At 38.5% G+C, this 18,229-nt stretch overlaps 3 protein-coding genes across 3 annotated transcripts; 1 reads left to right on the plus strand and 2 right to left on the minus strand.

Moving 5' to 3' along the window:
* Positions 1-238: 238 nt before the first annotated feature.
* Positions 239-6,668, minus strand: LOC113668865 (inactive serine/threonine-protein kinase ULK4-like). The gene is made up of 5 exons (XM_089199035.1): positions 4,753-6,668; positions 3,712-3,927; positions 2,788-2,930; positions 1,424-2,437; positions 239-1,238 (listed from the first exon to the last, which is right to left on the minus strand). The coding sequence occupies exons 1-5, from the start codon at positions 6,521-6,523 to the stop codon at positions 345-347; spliced, it is 4,038 nt and encodes a 1,345-aa protein (XP_089055161.1). The 5' UTR covers positions 6,524-6,668; the 3' UTR covers positions 239-344.
* Positions 6,669-6,678: 10 nt separating this feature from the next.
* On the plus strand, positions 6,679-13,560 carry LOC113668886 (uncharacterized). Its single transcript, XM_027184858.2, has 10 exons — positions 6,679-6,817; positions 6,893-6,927; positions 7,051-7,129; positions 7,773-7,908; positions 9,356-9,447; positions 9,801-9,864; positions 10,891-11,366; positions 11,821-12,039; positions 13,019-13,087; positions 13,304-13,560. The coding sequence occupies exons 1-10, from the start codon at positions 6,770-6,772 to the stop codon at positions 13,367-13,369; spliced, it is 1,284 nt and encodes a 427-aa protein (XP_027040659.2). The 5' UTR covers positions 6,679-6,769; the 3' UTR covers positions 13,370-13,560.
* Positions 13,561-14,487: 927 nt separating this feature from the next.
* On the minus strand, positions 14,488-18,026 carry LOC113668890 (uncharacterized). Its single transcript, XM_089199036.1, has 7 exons — positions 17,555-18,026; positions 17,236-17,343; positions 16,186-16,285; positions 15,922-15,982; positions 15,566-15,677; positions 15,129-15,206; positions 14,488-14,986 (listed from the first exon to the last, which is right to left on the minus strand). The coding sequence occupies exons 1-7, from the start codon at positions 17,999-18,001 to the stop codon at positions 14,735-14,737; spliced, it is 1,158 nt and encodes a 385-aa protein (XP_089055162.1). The 5' UTR covers positions 18,002-18,026; the 3' UTR covers positions 14,488-14,734.
* Positions 18,027-18,229: the final 203 nt, after the last annotated feature.

The raw sequence follows: 18,229 nt of genomic DNA on the forward strand, positions 1-18,229 counted from the left end.
AATAATGACGCCCATAGTTTTCTTTTAAATAAAAAACTTCGTTTAGTATACTTAAAAATTCTGGGGCGTTCCAAGCTCTCTACTGTTGTCTCATAATGGGGTTTTTGTTTTCCATTTTTTTCCGGTCGAAAGTGGTAAGTGATTTGACCTGGGGGGTGCATCCCAGAATAACCCCTCCCCTGGCAGAAGATCCCCAGAATACCCCTTCTCTCCTCGGGAATTAATCACTATCAAAATCTGAAGTGAACACACTTTACTGCGTGGCATTCGAGATAACACCGCAGGAAAAATAACTTAAAACAACCTTTCTATGTCGGCTAAGATCATAATCTCAGCCAGAGGGGCTAATTATCATGGCCGAATTTGATAAGAATTTCTCCTACGAGGCTTTCAACAGCCGATCCTTCTGCGCTGGAGGAGTCCGTTGAAGTCGGCAGTCCTTGCAGAACATGAATGAGTCTTTGCAAACTGTTTCCTTCCAAATAATTACTCTGTATATTGGGAGAAACTAACCGTTTGATAATTCGTAAAAGCTGTTTTTGTTTCTTAACGTCAGCGGCGCTCAAAGCCTCCGCAAAGCACTCCATGTTTTCCGCGCTTAGAGAGTCCTCATAAATCCCTCCAAAAAGTTCCACTATTAGATACAAGCACCTACAAGAACTGTCTCTCACATCCAGTTCCTCGTGACAGAGAAAGTTGATAAGCAAGCCAGTCATGTCGACCAGCGGTTTACTCTCCACAAGGAGCTTCTCCGCCAGTTGCGTCTGAGCCTCGTTGTCTGGTCTCGCCTCAGTCTTCGCCAGCAGAGCTTTGCGTACTTCTCTGGAGACGTATTTCAACGTGTTATTCAAAGCATCGAAAAGGGGAAGCAACAGCGCCACTGAGGGGTCATTTCCAGTAGAATTTTCCTCGTTTTGTGCCGACGCAATGTCAACGAAAACGGAAACGAGGATATCGATTAAACCTTGGTCGTATAACAAAGAAACGTCAACATCTTTGGCAGAAACCAAACAGTCCAGTAAACCAACTGTACTCAGCACCATTCCCCTGTCGACTCGGTCGGTGTGGGACTGTAGGATCTGGGACATGGTAAGAAGAAGCTTTTGATCCACAACTGTGTGGATGATGTCGGGGCTTCTTTCCAAGAAAGATAGCAACAGTTTAAGACCATATGCTGGTAAAGGATCTTGGTCTTGCAGGATGAGATGATACTGAGGCAGTAAGTGATTATTAATAACCTACGAGAAATCAATGACAACAAGTACATTACCACTTAAAAAGAGGCCTTCTTTAAAAACGCCAGACGCAAAATGTTTCTACTAGATGAATTTAAGGCTTGGACTAAAAAAGGAAAGTGCAGTAATTAATTACAATAAAGAATTTTTCCATGCAGAAAAACTCTAAGGAAGAGAGAGCATCTCACCTCATTTAGTTTGCTGGTACTTTTCAACACATCTTCAACATCACTGGAGGAATTGTACATATTATGGTTATCAAGATACAGCGACGCTACATCGGCAAACATTCTGAAGCTTAACACTCGTGTATCTCCATTTGTACTGCTCATCAGAGCAGCCAGATGAGGCAGGATGTGTTTTGTGACAACAGCGTGATACTCCAGCAGTATAGGAGGGTGTTGCGTGATTGCTTCCGCAATAGACAACACCACGCTGATAAGGTCTTCTGCTGCGTTCGGTCCCGCTGCTGATCCAATGCTGGTGCTTCCAGAATCAATATAAGTCACATGCGACAGAAGCAAGCCGACATTGACGAGAAATTCTTCATTTGTTACTTGAGAACGAAAAGCGTGACTTGTAACGAGGTGCAGAATGATGGACAACAGTGGAAGGTTTGTCCGCAGCTGCTTGGCGTGACTCGCCGAGGGGTGCTTCCTTCCTTGAACCGCATCCAGAGACGCCAACACATCCAACAGGATCCCGGGTACCGCTTCAACGATGGCGGACATGCAAATATTCTGACACTGCACAAGATAGTCTCGATTCTCCCGGCTCTCGCCTTTAATTGGGGTACCTCTCTTTAGCTGCCGCTCGATGTACATGACCAGCCGGGACTGGCAGCACATGAGGAGGGCTTCCGGGCTGGACTGGATCAAGGTTAGGACCAGAAGGAAGGCCTTTCCCCGGATAACCATGGATGGACTCTCAAACAGATGAAGACCCTTGGTAGCCAGGTCTCGTTCTTGAACAAGCCTTCGCATCTGAGGTCTGTTAGAAAGCAGCACGACGAACATTGTAACTAAACCTTGCTGGATCTTAGGAATGCTGCTGGCCAAGGCTGTGCTTACTGCTTTGAAACCTGCCTTCTCAATCACATGTTGGAAGACTGTAGGTGATTTAATTGTCAAGCGACTGAGCGCTGAAATCGCTGTCACCTTCTGAGCATCAATGGTACAGTGAGTGAAGAAATTCCAAAGAAGCTGCGCAAAGATAACGATAAAATAAGATATGATTTGTAAACCTCACTTCTATCAGGACAACACCATCTACCTGATTTTTTAGTTCATTCTCATGACCTCTTTGTTGATAACGCTCTATCATCATAACTATGTCTTTAAAGAAAATTCTCCCAATTGTACCTTTTTGCGATTAAATTGTTTTCTCTAGCAATTAACACAAAATTGCTCAATCGCCACTCAGTTCTCGAGGAGTAAATTAGTTAACTCCGAATCTTGATTGGCTTTCGTAATTACTTCGGTTCTGATTTATTCCGATGATCAGCCATGACTGGTTCTAATCCTCTTAGTTTCAACGTTTATTTAGTTTTTACCTGAGCCGTGTCATTTGTGGCAAATTTCGTGCAATGTCTGCCATGGGTTGACGCCACGTTCTCAATGGCTTTAGCAGCAAAGTGCTGCACCGCGATATCTTCTCCCTCATGTAGACATCTGGTGACAATAGTGAATGTGACTCCTAAAGGAAATACAACCAAGTTGTAATTGCAAAGTACATTTAAAGTAAAACTACGACATACTTCCAAGTTCCACTTCAAGGGCATCGTGAAAGAACTGAGTAATGAGTACAGCATGAGTTTCGCTCAGAACGATGGATGTCCATCCCAGAGGCTTAAAGTAAGTAAGTTGAGATTCATGTCCGTGTTTATGCGGGGTTGTTGTCTGCAGATTTCAACCACTAGACTATGTCCGTTAAGTTTCAAAATTTATTTATAGGCACTTGACGAACATGAAGTAGAACAATACTACAAGATGAGAAAAGAACTATGAACATATGAAAATCATATAATTTATTTGAACTGCAGAATAATAAATGAAGATGAAAGTGATCTTCCCGGTAATGAACATTACTGAAGCAGTAGTGAAAATAAAAGCCTGAAAAAAAATTCAGACCAGTACGGGATTTAAACCTATGATCTCTGCAATAGTGTTGCAGTGCTCTACAACCTGAGATAACAAGCCAGCTGGGAGCTGGTCATTTTGTTGGTTTGTAATAAACCCCCGATGGAAGATTTGGTTTGTTTGCGTTGCATTCAATCGTTTGCCTACACATCCTTTCAAATTCTTTGTCCATCTGTATGTCATTATTTGAACACTGGACTAATAAAAGTGATTGCATTTCCATAATCAGACGTTTACACACATGTACCTGACAACTAAAAACTACAACACCTAAATGCTTAAAGAAGGCCTGTTGCAATTACCTTATCTGTATGAGGCTGACCCTCTGAACACATTACCTGGAACGTCCCATTGTGGAATTTCACCTCCTAAATTTTCTTCCTGAGTCGCAGCATAAAACAGAAACTCGCCCAGGGCAGGCAAAAGATGTTGCTTGAGCTTGGCATTCCGAAAGTTGTCTCTGATCACCTCTGTTAATACTGTGAACACTTCTGTCATGTTGAAGTCCTCAGAAATCATTGTAGCATTACCAGCTAAAAGACTGAGAGCATACCCTTTCAAATAACAATAAAAAATTATCAATTCATCATTTTAGGAGTTTTGATACCTTTTTTGATTTGATAGGTACCAGTGCCCTACAAAGGCCCCAAAAGCAAAATGCAGGCATGAGAGCCTGCTTGCAAGCTATACAGACCGCAGTAGGCGGGCTTACAGGCCAAGGAAGACACAGCCAGTAACCAGCTTTCATGGAGACCCCTGCATTTAGTGCACATCCTAGGAATTTGGTGTGAACCCAAACAATATCCACTGGCTTGAAATTTTCCTTATCTCTCTACCAGTCTGTTTGACATTGTACTACAATTCTGAGGAGAAATCAAGTATTGATCACTCTTGGGAGTGTAGGGGTTTATTCATCAGATGCTATTGAAACTGGGGTTAAGTAATGCTTCAATAAACCACTTGGCATTGAGTACATAGACTAAAACTTTTAATCTCTGTTATGCAGAAAACTAACAACTGTATGCTTCTATTAGCTGATGGCCAGGGCAGATTGTTCAAAGCTAGGCAGACAATCCTGGGTTAATGTTAGATCTTAATTCAGATCAGGAGGTTTTCAAAGAAAATTCAATACAATTCTTTTTGTCAAAACTTTCATTACAGTATTAGGTGCTTTAAAAAGAATACAGAAAAATATCCTGAAAAGGCTTTTGAACAAAGGAATAAAAGAAAGCTGAATGCAAATTTAACCTTGGCTTTGCCCCAATTGGCCTTTGAACAACTGGGCCCAGGAATATACTTGGCAGAGTTTACAGACCTTAGAAACACACTATCATACTCAAAATGGGGTATGGGTAGCACATGTTGTTTGTGACACTTACCAAGTCTTGATTTGAAATCAGCTGAAAAACCAGACTTGATCTGTCTCAGCATCACTGGTATAAAATCTGAATCAAAGACTTCATTAACAATCTCTCCATCTCGGCACAGTGATGCCAAATAAGATGCTGTGTGTAATTTGCTTCGGTGAAGAGAGGCAACAGGGCCAGCATTTGCTCTGTCATTTTGACTCAACAAACTGCTAATGGACGTTAAATGCTCTTCAAATTTTTCTCTTGGAAGGTCCACAAGCTCTCCTGGTTTTAGAGGTTGACAAGGTAGTGCCTTTGAATCCCATTTGGGAAGGGAAAATTTCTTGATGCGAGGGTTATCAGCAATTGGTGTCACAATAAAATCTGATGGATGACTCACTAAATCTGAAATTTTGTTATGAGTTGGACTTCTGTTGTCTTTAACCTGCTGATCCTGAAGTACTGAACTTGTAGATTCCTGAGCTTCACTTTGATTAAGTCCATTCTGTTTCAGGTTATTGAGGTCAGATTTTTTGAACGTTCGATTTTGTTTCACCAGGTTTGACTTATTGTTCTTTGATTCTGAAGTTCCAAAAACTACATTTGTTGAATCTCTTTTTGCATTTTTAGTTGAGTTGGACTCACTCTCATCTTGATCATCTAATGTTTTTCTTCTGACCACTGTATGGGTTTTGCCTAGAGATTCATTTTCCTTACTACCTGAAGCAGGATCAGCCGTATGTGGCCTGCTGCTGAAGGTATATGTTTCCTGCCTGACGATCTGTGCTGGCAGATGTAATTGATCACTCTTGGTTTTGACATGTTCTTTCTCTTCCCCAACATTTCCACTGTGTAACTCTTCACTCTTTCCTTCATCATTTAATTCTTGCTGATCTTCAGTTTCTGCTTCCCCTTTGATTCCATCCGCAGATTTAAACTGATTTTCTAATTCACCTTGCCAAAAGCTGTGTACTATCAAATCTTTCCAGTCTAAACGCTGTGTAGGATCTTTCTCTAACAGTCTTTTTATTACATTGTCAAGGTCATGTAATGCTCCATTTTTTGCACCTTCCATGTCTAATCTCAGATGAGGGACATTTTCGTGAAAAATTTTTGTGACAAGTTCTGCAAAAGAAGCTGCAACAAAAGGTTTTTCTCCTGAAAACAATTCATACAACACGCACCCAAATGACCACAGGTCACTTTCTTTAGAATGAGGACCCCCACTGAGTACTTCAGGGGCCATATAGTGGGGTGAAGGTTTGGGTCGCTGGCTTTGATCCTTGTCTGTATCTCTATAATTTTGGCCCTCGTCATCAGAATTTTGTTCTTCTTGTAAACTGTCATAGAAGTCGTCCTCTCCTTCAACTCTGGCCAGTGCAAAGTTACTGAACTTCAAGACACCTGCTCCATCGAGCATTATCCTTGATGGTTTCAAATCACAATAAAGAATTCCAAGGGAGTGAATGTAGTACAATGCTTTTGCAATTTCAATTCCAAATTGCCTGACAGTTTCCACTGGTAGACGTTTATCTTGAGACAGGACGGCGTCCAAACTGTCTCCTGTACATAACTCCACCACCATCCAGATGTGATTTGTTGTCTCGTACCATTCACGAAATTTGACAACATTTAGATGATCCATCTCGTGGGTCAGTCTGACAATGTTTCGAAGCTCCAGTCGCTTGCATTTTTCAACACAGTGTATCGCTACAAATTCAATTGTTCCTTTCTTACGACCTTTGTAAACCACAGAGTGTTCTCCTCTACCAACTTCGTCGTACAGTATGTAATTCTCCATGTTGATAAAGGTAGCAGATCCCGCCTTTTTAATATATTTGTCCCCTATAAATATTTTAAAATTTGTAAACAACCGTTCCCCGAATCGACCGCCATTTATTAACTCAATGATACTGTTGTACTATGGGTAATGCCGTGACCATTCTCCTTTCCTCTGGGGGGTGATGTGCAATTTTCAAGAAGAAAGCATGGCGGACGATCACGGGTAAAGTTGATGTAATTCAGCCAGGACAGTTTTTTGTCGACAATGTCGGAATTCGCGCAAATATCACGCTTTAAAGAAGAAAATAAAAAGGTAAGGACAGAATTATAGACTGCAAAAGATAGATAATGCGTTCATTTTAAATAATTTTTCGAACTATCATTTTAGGCTTTGCTGGAACGCCAACAACGGCTGCTCACGTGGTATGGAATTTACAAGACACTTTCCTTATTCGGGACTCTTTTCACTGGTTTGACTTCTTCTACGCGATTTTGTGCATATATGTATCAGGGTTGTGATCAATTTTTTTTTTATATGTCATGCAGTGAGAGATTTAAGGAAGACTATGAAAAACTTGAGGCTCTATTGCAGACTATTCCAAACAAAACATCCCACGAGGTTATGGTGAGTTTTGGTCGTGGGAGGGGAGGAAGCGTTTGAATATCGTAGTAAAGTTTTAAATTCTTTGAAACCACGGGAACAAGGATCTCTAGTCCATTAAGTACACACCTCATTGACTTGCACTCGTACCTGTACCTCAAGCAAAATTTATAGAAACCCGAAGAAGCACTCTATATTTAACAAGGTAATTTGGTATTATCAACTAAGTTAATAACATAGATTGGCTATGGTTAAGAGTGTCAAGCTGACTTTTCAAGCGTTAGCCCCGTGTCTTTTGCTCTGATAAAGGGCTAATACTTGAAACATCAGCTTTGAAAATCTTTACAGTTGCCAGTTTATGTTATCAACTCAGTTGATGAAACAAAATTACCTTGTTATACTCTCCCATCGACACAGCACAACAGTCTTTTTAGGAACTTACCCCCTTTTTTACTTTATTTTTTGGTTTGCTCATGCTTTTCAGAGTGTATGAATTAGGCTATTCATAGAAGAGACATTCATTTTCTCAGCAGCTCTTAGGCTTCTAAGGGTATTGATGGGGTTAATGCATGCAAGTCCTGAGGTTTCATTTACTCTGACAACAGGATGTTATGTGAAAATGATATAGACTATGATGAATTTTAAAAAAAAATAATTTTGTCATCAGGTTCCATTTGGATCTGTGGCTTTTATGCCAGGAAGACTTATTCACACTAATGAGATTATGGTGCTTCTTGGAGATAATTGGTTTGCTGAGCGTTCGGCTAGTCAAGCTCTTGAAATGGTGGAGAGACGAAAAAAATGTACTGTCTTTAACTTCATGTACATGGTAATGTTTTGTGATGACGGAGGACTCGTAGAAAATTGCATTTTGTCAGTCTTGCTTTTTATTTGGTCTGTATGTGAGCTGGGATGTTGCATGGATAGATATATACTGTATTTATCTTTAAACTCTTAAACTTCCAGAAGTGATTCACATGCAACTTCTCCCTACAATATCCATACAATACCCAGCAAGCGGATAATGAGAGTACTCAAACTGATCTAACACCAAACTTGATCTAACGCCAAATTCTTGTAACTAATTTATATGGAAATGTCTAGCAGCTAGAGGGAAGAATTAACAAACAGATCTGGTGAGTTAAAGGGTTAATGATTTTGTGGTGCATTTGGAGTTGTAAAGGACTTGGTGCTATAAGGTCTTTATGGTTTGATGATGACCTTGTAAGGATTTAGCCAACAGAAGGTTTTGCACCTAATGATGTTTGGTCTGATGAACTGAAAACCATTCAACTTTATTGCTCAACTGAAAAGTGTCATTTTCTTATAAGGTTACATAAAGATACACAGGGCGTGAAATTAATTTTTTTTTCTGATAGCCTCTTGGCTCCTAAATTCTTCAAAGTGGTAGCCAATTCAAAAAAAGTTGGTCGCCATTTTCAAAGACAAACAAAACCTTTTTTTACGCTGTGTTCTAGAGAGACCTTCCAAAATTAAGTTAGGGGAAAGATCTTTAACATGCTACAAAGTGGACACTAGGAGGGATGATATACAACTCTCAAGCTCACCTAAATTCAAGATGGCGTCTAGTCATCGATCGAGATGCACGTGCTGCGTTTTGGAGACAAACTTAACAAGGAAGTTTGCCACGGATTTATCTTTGCAAATCTTTTTAATTCATGATATCTCTTGGTAAGGTTATGATGAAACATTCTAGTCGCCAATTTGGCGACTAATTTTCAGGATTTGGTCGCCAAAGGGAAAAATTTAGTCACATTGGCGCCTGTATTAGGCGCAATTTTACGCCCTGATACATAAATGTGCCATCCAAGTGTGTTTTTAGTTCACAGTATAAGTGAAACCACTTTATGCACTTAACCCTTTAACTCCAGGAGTGACCAAGACAGAATTTCTCCCTACAATATAAATACAATATGAATCAGGCAAGGGATGAGAATAAAGAAAAATATCAATTAAGTGACTATATGTTAATCCAAATCCAAATTCTCCAAAGTAACATCATAAGTATTACATAACAGACAGTAAAGAGATTTTATAATGAGATCATGGGTTAAAATTTCATATTATTTTTTTTTTAACTGGTCTATCTCAGAAGGAGAACAACACCACATTGTTTTGTTTCTTCTTTTGGTATATTTGTATCAGTTTGTTTAAATCCAGACCAAATTATGCCATGTAACTCCTAGAGGCTTCACTCGCATGTATTTACGATAATCTTTCCTTTGTTAGATCTGGAGAAAAATATTGCTGGGATTAAGGAAGACCTGAAGAATTTTGAATCAGCAGTAAACTTTGCCTCAGAAATTCAGTCTGTTGCTGAGGTAAAGTGCTATAATTTATACACTTAAAAATTACATTGAGATGTTATTTTATTGAGTAAATATTAAGATGCAGTGCTAATTCAGTGGAACTTGGATATGGTAAAGTCTTTGTGGGAAAATACATGTTTATTGCATACAGGTAGGTTGCATAATTTAATGATGACAAATATTTCCATGCTTATCCTGAAATTCAGTGTTGAACTGTTCACATTCTGAAAATTATGCAACATTAATACTAGCTGTTTTGCTCAAATAGCCATTCTATCTCTGTGAATAAACAAAAATAAATTAGTCTGAGGAAATTGTGCTAGAAATGCATGAAATTTTTCCTTTCACTTATTATGGTTTCTTAGGAAAATGCAGATGTAAGAGAAATCAAAGAAGAGCTTACATCACAAGAGGAGGAGAGATTTTCAAGTGAGATTTTTTCCTTTTTTTTTTTTTCTCAAGAAACTTCTATATTCATTTTTAAACTTAACCCTTGAACTCTCAATGTGATTGTTAACCCTTTAACTCCCACAATCTCATTAGTAATTCTCCTTACTTTCTGCTATACAATTCTTGTGATGTTAGTTTGGAGAATTTGATATTGGATCAACTTATAATCCCCTAATTGATATTTTTATTTATTTATTCTCATCACTTGTCTGCACAATATTGTGTTGATATTGTAATGAGAAATTCTCTCTTGGTCACTCATAGGAGTTTAAGGGTTAATCTCCCCTCTAGATGTTACACATTTCCTGTGAATTAGTTATAAGAATTTAGTGTTAGATGATAGTAACACCTTCTATGTGATAAGTTTCAGTATTCTCATTAACTGTTTGGTGGATAATTTTTGGATCTCATAGGGAGAGATTTCATCTTTTAAAATCAATTCTGGGAGTTAAAAGGTTAATTTGAGAGCTGTTGATAAAAATAAGTTTTGCTTATTTGATGGGGCTTGAATATTTGAATTCCACTGGTTCACATATTGGGATTACGAGAGGGGAGTCTATTTCAAATGCACCCCATGATACCTTCTCAGTTACACCTTTGATTAAGTGAAACTTGAAATAAGCTTCATTCTTTAACCCTCAGAAAGTGATCAACTTGTAACTTCCAATATGTTACCTTGCAAACAGGTGAGGAGAGTAGCAGTGATTTCCAACAAGAGGGTGCCATGTTATCATTACACCAAATTGTACTGTCTAATTTACAAGGAACTGTACAGTAGGTAGTAAGGAGACTTGAGGTGGATGACTTTATGATGAGGTTCTAAAGATTTACCCCAGAGGGCACATATTGTACCCCATGTTGGTGTGGTCTGATGAACTGAAAGTCAGAAAATAAACCTGGATGAAAATTATTTATATCATGCCAGTAGGTGGGCAGGAATTTGTAGTGTCATGGTTGACTCTTGCTTGCTGTTTGTTTAGAAGTCACTCTTTTATTTATTGGTAGCTCAGCATTTACGAAAGGCACACCCTAAGGCTGAAAGATTTGGTGGTACGAAGAAAGTTCAAGGACTTAAGAGTGATCAAAAGGATACAGTAACAATGAAAGGAAATAAAGTACAAAAAGTGTCTTCAGAAGACTTGTCTTTACTTGCAAGACTAGATGAACTGGAAGAAAAGGAAACTAAGAATGCTGAACTAGACCAGGTTGGGAAGGATGATTCTGATGATGAAAAAAGCATAACCACAGGCGAACATGCAAACATACAAGGAGATGCAAGATGGGGACTTCATCATAAAGACAAAACAAATGAAACCAAAAAGAAAGTTACTTGGGAGATACATGATGTTAAGGATGAGACTGTGTTAAGCTCAACGGATTCCACTACAAGTGAGGATGATGATGAGAATCATGATAGTGATGATTTACAGACCACAATTTCAGTCAAGTTTAGCTCTTCATCAGAGCACTCACAAGGGCAGGTTAGTATAAGTTTTTATTTTACTGTGTTGATGTTTAAATACCTGTTATCACTTTCACTCCAGAGATCTAAACTTCAATTCTCTACATTGAGCTGTACATTCATACAATTTTAGCTCTGAGTATTGTGTCAATTCTGACAGTATGCACTACCTGATATGTTTCTTACTTCTCAACATCCTTCTGCCTGCAACTTTATCGAAATTGCAAGGGGAAATTCGGTTTTTGTTACACATGAAATTGAAAGGGTTAATATACAATGATAATGATAATGATGTACAGTGTAGCTCTCCGATTACAAGTACAGTGTAGTGCTCTAACCACACACTCATGTTGCCTCTCGAGTTGGTATTTGTGTTGAGAGAAAAAGATGTAAAAAATCTAATTGTTCTGACCTTATGCTGAACTGGAGTTGGTGCTTTGACTTTGATTAAATTATTTTCTCATATCTTGCAGTCTCCAAAGGATTCTTGTGAACAACTTACTGTTACAAGCCCAGCAGACATCTACTCACAGTTTGCTTCTAAAAAAGAGTTAAAATCCATTTTGAGAAGGCCTTCTGCTGAAGAAAAAGACAAAAAAAACTTTGTAGAAGAGACATCTGTTACTACGCAGCAATTTCCTTCTGATATTGTCAAAGATAACATACAGATAGCAGACTTTGACTCTCAGAAGGTTAGTTGGATCAATTGGAGCAGTTGGGAGGGTGTTAACTCTTAAGACTTAACATCATAATGCATATTCTCCATACTGTTCTCTATACATTTCCTAGGTTCTAACAAGGAGAATTTGTAAAACCATCGCAAGCTTTGTTATTTGCCAATCATTTCCTTTAATTTGATACCTTAATTTGATTCAAGGGATAGATTGTAAAGAGAAATTAGAACCTTGTCACTCTGTGGGATTAAAGGGTTAAACTTTTAATTTTTTGTTGTTCAGTGATAAATGAGCTCATACACTGGAAGATTGCACAGTTAATTCAGAAAAGGGTAGGAATACAGCCTACAGAGGTTGTGGTACATCTTGCATCAGTACATGATTCAATTTTCAAAAGGTTTACTGTTATGAAATTTCCTTCCACTGCAAAAGGGCTGGGCAAATTGATGGATCCAGTCCCTTCACACCCTCAGTGTGAAGGGACTGGATTTACATGTGAACCTGTGCTGGGGCAGTTATGCATGACACAATTTTCACAGTACCCTCTCCACTCAAGAGTATAAAATGGTATTGGTGAGAATGTGTGCATGTGTGTGTGGGGTGGGGAGAGGAAGGGAGGTGGAACTGGGGGAGGGGAGTGGAGGATGTAATGTTATTCCCAGTTGACTCATTCTACACCAAGTGAAAGAATCATCTACGGACTCTATGGGGTTAAGTTTTTACAGCTGGCACATGTAAGTGATGATGTGTACTTGCCTGGTTTAATGATGATTCAATTCCATGCTTATGCTGAGAACTTTGATATGAGTTCAAGGCAGATATTCTTGATTCTGAAAACCAAGCACCAGTGTTTCTAGAACCATGGTTTTGTGATGGATGACTAAAGAACTAAATCTTAATTTTCCTTGCCAATATGTTGGTTTGTTGAAGTGCATGTTTTTAAGTATGCATTGATACCAAATTTCTAACTTACTTTTTTTGCCTGTACCTTGATCAGGCATTTACAGGGAGTATAATTGAAAAGCCTGCTGTGCAGATGATCAGGCAAGAGAGTTCTCACTTGCAGGTATGAAAATATTCTTCTGTTGTCAGGAAGAATGGGTGAAATACTTCAGACTGTTCAATATATCTCTGAAGGAGATCAAATAATAACAGCAACAATTTTTGTTACTGTCAGTTAAGTTTAATCTACATATGGTTGCCAACATGATTTTATATGCAAGTTGATTTTGTAGACTTCCACTTACAGATCAATTTATATTTACTCTTTTTTTATGAACAGTCAGGCACATCCCAACCTGGAAAGAAGCTTTCAAGATTCAAAGCCACAAGACAGAAGCAACAATAACACATTCTTAATTGTGATAGCAGTTAAACTGTTTTTTGCCTGACTTTCCCCAGATAAGGGGGAGGGGGGAGGGGGGGAGGAGCTGGAAACACAGAGACCTCAATTCCTCCCTTCCATTATCTACCATGCTCTTTAAGAGTGCAATGCTGCCCTATAAAAATATTTGAAATAAATCCAATTTTGTGTATGTAGCCTTTGATTCCACCTTTGATGTGTCCAGTCAAGAACTATTAGTGATTAGGAAGAAAACCACATGATCATAGTAATTTGATAACTAACAGCATATGATTAAAAGCTGCACAGCACCACCTTCTACCTTACTGGAAGTACATCTCAGGCTCTATGTAGCCCAAGCCATGCCATCTTTGCCCAGTGTAAAACACACTCAACACTCTTTATGATCTCCTTTCTTCTGACAAAAGCCTATAACCCTTGGTTATAAGGTCATAGGTCATGAGGTTCTGGTTCCCACTAATTAAGCCCTTATCCAACTAACAATGTTTTTTGCTCCTCACCTTGCACTGATCTTTTTTTTCCTTGAAAATGCCATACAATTATGCCTGTTCTGCATGCTAAAGAAACAGTAGAGCAAAATGTGGAAGGTCTAGAATCAATACTAATACTACCAGGCACAGTTAAGCTTTTAGATTCTTAACCCTGTAACTTCCAGAGGTGACCAAAACAAAATTGCGTTTTAAGAAAAAAATGCATGAGTCATCAGAATAACATGAACTTCACTTCACATCCATTGTAAGCTGCTTTTGTATCAGCAACAGCACTATAAAAGTCACTTCAATCTATTGCTGCAAGGAAACCAGCTAAAAACTCATTTAAAGGGTCTTAAAAGGCAAATCTAGTGTTGGAGGATGCTGGCAACTTTGAGAATCACAAGTTGAGAAGGAGGGGTGATCAAGTTTTTAGCGTGAAACTAAAATCAAAGGTGACAATTTGAATAGGGCAAGTTGTCTCGCCCAAAGTCACGTAACCCAAAATTTTCGGTCCTGTTGGTTGAAATCCTTTGAGGAGCATGGTGGCCAAAGAAAAGGGAAACCCTGTGCACACAGGAGTGACAAATAAGTTGAACACAAGTTACAACAAGGAGGAGACTTTAAACTTCCTATCTTTAAAAACTTTATTTTCCATACTTTTTCCAACTATTAAAATTTACTTGGTAAATGTCAATAGGTCAATAGTTTTCCTAGAGGTCAAGAATCGGTAAAAACCCTGCACAGATCACACTTGCAGTTTTTTTTCATCCATGCTTGTATCATTCTTAATTGCAGTGACAAGGTGTTGTTTTTTCCTTCCCTCTGAATGAAAACCACACATAGACTTGGTAAACCAGTAAACTATAGTTGTATATCTTCAAGCATTTTCCTGTGCAGCTTCACTGGCTTGGTCCTGTTTTGTGAAAAATATTGTCTCATCAAACTGTTGTACATCATCTGCAAACATATCCTCAGGAAGGGGATCCTGGGGATCTAGGAAATAAGTAGGGAAGGGAGGAGGGTGTTCGTGTGGCTTGTAAGAATCCTGAATTGTAATGAAGCTTCCCTTTTTGCCTGGACAATTTCCCAGGAGGTAAAGGATATTGTACTTGGTGTTGATACGAAGAATCTGGAACAAAAAAATGAAAAACTTCTTAACACAAGGCTTATGATTTGTTCAGTCATTGTACATTTTATTTGGATCTACAGCAAGGTACTATTTTCATTTTAATTTTAACAGTTTCCAAATGAACATTACTTGTTCAAATTACCTTGACAGCAAGGAATGTACAGCTATTATTTCCCATGTGACCAGGCATCCTCTTTCCTGGCCAGATTCTTCCAGGATCCTTATTTTAAAATCAGAAAAAAAAATGAATTATGGAAGAAAAGTAATTCACTGCTCCTTGTTGAGTGGTTACTGCTACCAACAAATGGTCACAAAAATATCTTGTTAAGAAAAAAGGCTTCAATGCCATCAGGGCATAACCTGACGGGAAACAACTAAATGTCAAGCTCTTCTATAATAGAGGAAACAGAAAAAGCAGGAGCAAGTTTCCTTCCCCAACACAGGCCATATTTGCTTGCTTCATTCTTTAATCCTCTTTATTGACAGCTGGCCCAGCTGTGATAGACTTGCCATGTTTTTATCCCAAAACTATCTGCATATTCAATGACCTAGATTACAGGATTTGTCCGTGTTTCATACCTGCCCCCCTCCTGTTGCTCCCATTTTCCTGTGTGTTTTTGAATGGCCATGAGAAGCTGGTTGGCCTTTCATCTTCCACCTTTTCATCACACCTTGAAATCCCCAGTCAATTCTTTGTTCATGAGAAAAAAAGAATGCATGTTACCAGAAACTGAAATCCAAGTAGTATTTGAAAGAGGATCACTAAGCAGCAGTTGCTAGCAAATTTCCTAAGCAGGGAAAGAGCACATAGACCACCAGAAAAATTTAACGACCAATAAATAAATGCTGAAAGTTACATCTCTGGCTAACTCTTTAAAAAGTAAGTTATAGATGTTTTAATGGGTTCAAAATGAAGACAGAAGAAAGTAACCTACGTGACTCCTTGAATTTTAACGTGCTGACCAGGATAGAAGTGAGCTGCATAAAGGGGTGTTCCTGTTAAAATTAAAACAAAGTATAAACACAGCAACTCAAACCAAATATCAATTATGGAATGGCCTCATTTGCTTGCAGAGGGTAATTTTCACCTCCAGAAGGTGACTTTTCCGTGCTGTATCAGTATTTTATTATCTCAAATACAGCATGGAAACCAGACAAATTAGTGATCAACTTTAAAGATCTATTTTCCTTTTTCATACCAGGATGAAGAAGACCATTTTCTGTAACAGGAAAACTTGCCACCTTTTTCTTTGGATTGATGCCATATTTCTTGAAGTGTCCATATTGAGATTTTCTGACCTATATGGCAAAAAAGGGGAAGATTAAATTGATAATACTGTGAAAGAGGGAGGTATGATGACCTAGACAGGGTCTGGGCAAAATTTTTCAGCAGTGATTGCCAGATGTTTAATTAATTACAATGAATCAAGAACACTAATTTTTGCAAGTGCTTGAGACAAAGTTACAGCTGGAGTTGTAGTTGCTTTGGTGAGAGGCCTTACAATCTAGTGAAAATTGGACACTGGAATGGTAAGTGCCATCACAGACTCAAAATGACTGCAGTTAGAAATATGAGAATATTTCCGTTGTCTCCCAGTTCTGCCTATGTTAATGCAACACCTATGATTTGGTGAATAATTCATTGTCAGAGTTGGAAGAAAAGGGAAAACCTGACCAGCCAGAAATGCAGTTCTTAAGGTTCTTGAAATCTTACAAGTCCAGCAATTCTGTTTTCACTAAATTTTAGGCCAAAGAGTCATCAAAAGTATTAGCATTCCACTTTCAATTCTATTAATTTGATTTGTACTTGATTGTATCATTCTGGGCCCAGTTGTATAAAGGGCAGATAATACTATCCAACAGATAAATAGCTCTCCAGCAGATAAGTGATAAAAAAATGTATAGTGTTATCCACTGGATAGAGATTTATCTAGAGGATAGAGTTATCCGACATTCGAACAACTAGGACCTGCACTCCTGACTACCACCCAAACTTGAACTCCAACATAACCAAAAACTAGCCTTAAACAAAATTTGTCTATTATATTTAAGAACATTTTATCTAAATTTGCTGAATCATTAATCACTCAACTCTTACAAGTGATTAAAAAGAAAAAAAAAAGAGGAAAGAAAAATGTATCAGCTGGAGTAATAATTTAACACCAGATTTCTGAACTTAATTATGAGGAAATCTATGGCACCTTGAGGGAAGAATTAGGAACCAGCACATGGAGGTTTATTTTACTCACATTATACAACTGAGTTTCTTCCACTGCTCCAACCTGAAGCTCTGTTGAATCATCTCTGCCACCAAGTTCTCTGCTGATTCTTGTTGCAACAACTTGACAATCCTTAATCTAAGAATTAATTTTTATAACAGTTAACCTGTAACTGTTATAATGATGACCTCGGCATTGATAATTCATGATATCATGCTCCACTTTATCCAATAATTGCTCATTATCATCATTATTGATATTATTATTAATCAGTTCTAAGTATTTTCGAAAATAAAAGTCAGAGGGGTGAAAAAAAGTAATTTGAACTTCAATCTTAAGCCGTTATTACCTCAACCAGAGTGACAGGCTTCCTTGTTCCATCCTTGAGCCACAAACAACTCATTCCCAACTTGACTCCTACCAACCCAACCCGTTTAGATTCAGGAGTCCATTGAGCATCCACAGGATTTATACACACTGGAACTCTGGATCGGATTTTTCGTGATTTTTCAATTTCTTGCTCGACATAATCTTGAGAAATAGGCTTTTTCCTGGGACCTTGCAGTAAAGTAGGTTCCACCTCGTAAACTTCCAGTAGATTCCTAGGTGAATCTACCTTTGTATCAACTTCTTCTGGCTGTGCTTCTGCACAATAAAATCGTCTCTGTGTCGAAAGTATTACTCTGAAGGTATTTCTGTTGAAAGCTGAGGTACTTATCTTACGTAAAGCTGAATGAGTGTTGGACAAAACCCGTAGAGTCCATCCCAGCCGAAGGGAACCACGAGAGGTCGCCATGTTGGATCTCCTGTTGTTTCCAGCCTCTTTCATTCCGACCATTGCGACGCGGTTGTTGCTGTAGAAAGAGGGGAGGGGTCTGTGGGGTGGGTTGCCTGGGGTTTTAACATATTGCAGCGCCTCTAAAATGTTTGTTTTCCTCGTTCCTCGGGTTATTTTATTTTTCCATAATTTGTTTTCTTTGTGACTGAAATCTCATCGTAAGTTGTCTTTTAGACTGAGATGTCC

Source organism: Pocillopora damicornis, chromosome 3, assembly GCF_964200805.1.
Source record: "Pocillopora damicornis chromosome 3, jaPocDami1.2, whole genome shotgun sequence".
Lineage (NCBI taxonomy): Eukaryota > Metazoa > Cnidaria > Anthozoa > Scleractinia > Pocilloporidae > Pocillopora > Pocillopora damicornis.

Coding starts and splice junctions, on each gene's coding strand:
- LOC113668886 (XM_027184858.2), top strand. CDS start 6,770: ATGTCGGAATTCGCGCAAATATCACGCTTTAAAGAAGAAAATAAAAAG. Junction 9,448..9,800: donor AAATTCAGTCTGTTGCTGAG/GTAAAGTGCTAT, acceptor ATGGTTTCTTAG/GAAAATGCAGATGTAAGAGA. Junction 9,865..10,890: donor AGAGGAGGAGAGATTTTCAA/GTGAGATTTTTT, acceptor ATTTATTGGTAG/CTCAGCATTTACGAAAGGCA.
- LOC113668890 (XM_089199036.1), bottom strand. CDS start 18,001: ATGGCGACCTCTCGTGGTTCCCTTCGGCTGGGATGGACTCTACGGGTT. Junction 17,344..17,554: donor AGCCTGTCACTCTGGTTGAG/GTAATAACGGCT, acceptor ATTAATTCTTAG/ATTAAGGATTGTCAAGTTGT. Junction 16,286..17,235: donor AAGAAACTCAGTTGTATAAT/GTGAGTAAAATA, acceptor TTTGCCATATAG/GTCAGAAAATCTCAATATGG.
- LOC113668865 (XM_089199035.1), bottom strand. CDS start 6,523: ATGGAGAATTACATACTGTACGACGAAGTTGGTAGAGGAGAACACTCT. Junction 3,928..4,752: donor TGATTTCAAATCAAGACTTG/GTAAGTGTCACA, acceptor GTTATTTGAAAG/GGTATGCTCTCAGTCTTTTA. Junction 2,438..2,787: donor CCACAAATGACACGGCTCAG/GTAAAAACTAAA, acceptor ATCTTTGCGCAG/CTTCTTTGGAATTTCTTCAC.